The 1,571-nt window shown below is 56.5% G+C and overlaps 1 protein-coding gene across 1 annotated transcript; it reads left to right on the top strand.

The window, feature by feature from the left end:
- The first annotated feature begins 273 nt into the window (after positions 1-273).
- Positions 274-1,323, top strand: LOC144095218 (tetraspanin-33-like). The gene has a single exon (XM_077629005.1). It carries the CDS (start codon positions 274-276, stop codon positions 1,321-1,323), a length of 1,050 nt encoding a protein of 349 aa, XP_077485131.1.
- Positions 1,324-1,571: the final 248 nt, after the last annotated feature.

The raw sequence follows: 1,571 nt of genomic DNA on the forward strand, positions 1-1,571 counted from the left end.
CGTCTCTTTTTTTCTGGTTTCAGTAGTTGTGTTCTCTTTGTTTTGTGGATTTATTTTGGTTTTATGAGGTTTAATGTCCCGAAGATACTCAGGGTATGAGAGCCGCCGTAGTGAAAGAGTCTTTATCGCTGTCTCTCTTTTACTGCTGAGTTTTCCTGTTCGCTTTTGTCACGTAATTCGAGGCCTCTCCCCTTGACAGGTGCGTGCAATGTGGCGCAGTGACTGGCCGATCGATCGATAACCATGGTTCACGCGTAGTACAGAAGAAGAACTATGGCGAGCAAGGCATCGCAAGGCGCGGCGCAGCATGAGACGCCCCACAACCTGAACCTTTCAGGCGACCAGCAGGTGGAAGGCGACAAGAGCCTCTCCACGACCACCCAGGTGCACGCCCGCCCCAGGGCACGTGGCGTCATCGTGGGTGTGAACCTGACCGTCGTGCTTCTGGCGCTCGTCGCACTCTGGTGCGCCACGTACTCCTTCGCGGTGCGGCCGTCGAACCGTAACAGCCTCCTGTACACCCTGCTGAACAAGTCCTTCCTCTTCACCCTGTTCATGCACCTGGACGCCCTCATCATCGCCCTCAGCGTGGCCTCGGGCACGGTCGCCGCCTTCGGCCTGGTGGGGGCACTGCGCGAGAACATCATCGTGCTCGAGGTCTACCAGTCCCTGATCGCCTTTCTCATAGTGGCCAACAGCGTACTTGCCATAGCGGGCGCGCTGGGGCCCCAGTCGGCCCGTGACCACATCAAGGAGAGCGCGTACGTCGAGTTCATTCAGGGCTACCGGCGCAGCGAGTACTTCCAGCACCTGATCGACGCGCTGCAGTCGTCGATGGACTGCTGCGGCTTCTCGACGGAAAACTTTCGGGACTGGGACCGAAATGAGTACTTCCGCTGCGTCCAGGGGAACCCGAGTCGCGAGCGGTGCTCTGTGCCGCACTCGTGCTGTCGTAGCCGGGTCCTGAGCGTGAACGACTCGGAGCTCGTGCAGGCGCCCAGGTTCTGCGGCCGCGGAGTGCTGCTCATGGAGGACCAGGAGGCCTGGAGGCGCGTCTACACGCGCAGCTGCGCCGACGCCGCGCTGACGTACGTCATGGACAACCTGGTGGTCTTCGTAGGCGTTGGGATGGTGCTCAACATGCTCATGCTGGGCATGCTCGCTACGTCAATTTTGCTGCAGGATCAGATCCGCACGATCACGGCCATCTACGACGCGTACTACAAGGCCGTGAACGAAGGACAGGAGGCCATGGAGGAGGCCGGCGTGATCAAGTTGCCCCAAAGGCCTCTCGAACAGCCGCCGGAGAAGCCGGCAGTTTAACTTAGCTCGGCGGTTGGCCGCTCCTGGTTCATGTCAGCGCTCGCGATGAACCACTGTGAGAACTGCTAACGTTCACTTTCGGCCGCCTTACTTTGTAAAACTGGTTTCGCACAATTATCATTTAACCTGGACACTTTTATTTTTCCTGCGTCCTTTATTATAGTCGTCGTGTTTAACTTTCCTTTATCTAATTATTTGTTCAAACGATAAGAAACATTTTTTTTTTCAGATAAATTTCATTAAGCTTT

The sequence above is a fragment of the Amblyomma americanum genome, chromosome 6 (genome assembly GCF_052857255.1).
Source record: "Amblyomma americanum isolate KBUSLIRL-KWMA chromosome 6, ASM5285725v1, whole genome shotgun sequence".
NCBI classification, from domain to species: Eukaryota; Metazoa; Arthropoda; class Arachnida; order Ixodida; family Ixodidae; genus Amblyomma; species Amblyomma americanum.

Excerpts from the sequence above, each read along its gene's own strand:
- LOC144095218 (XM_077629005.1), top strand. The coding sequence starts at position 274 with ATGGCGAGCAAGGCATCGCAAGGCGCGGCGCAGCATGAGACGCCCCAC.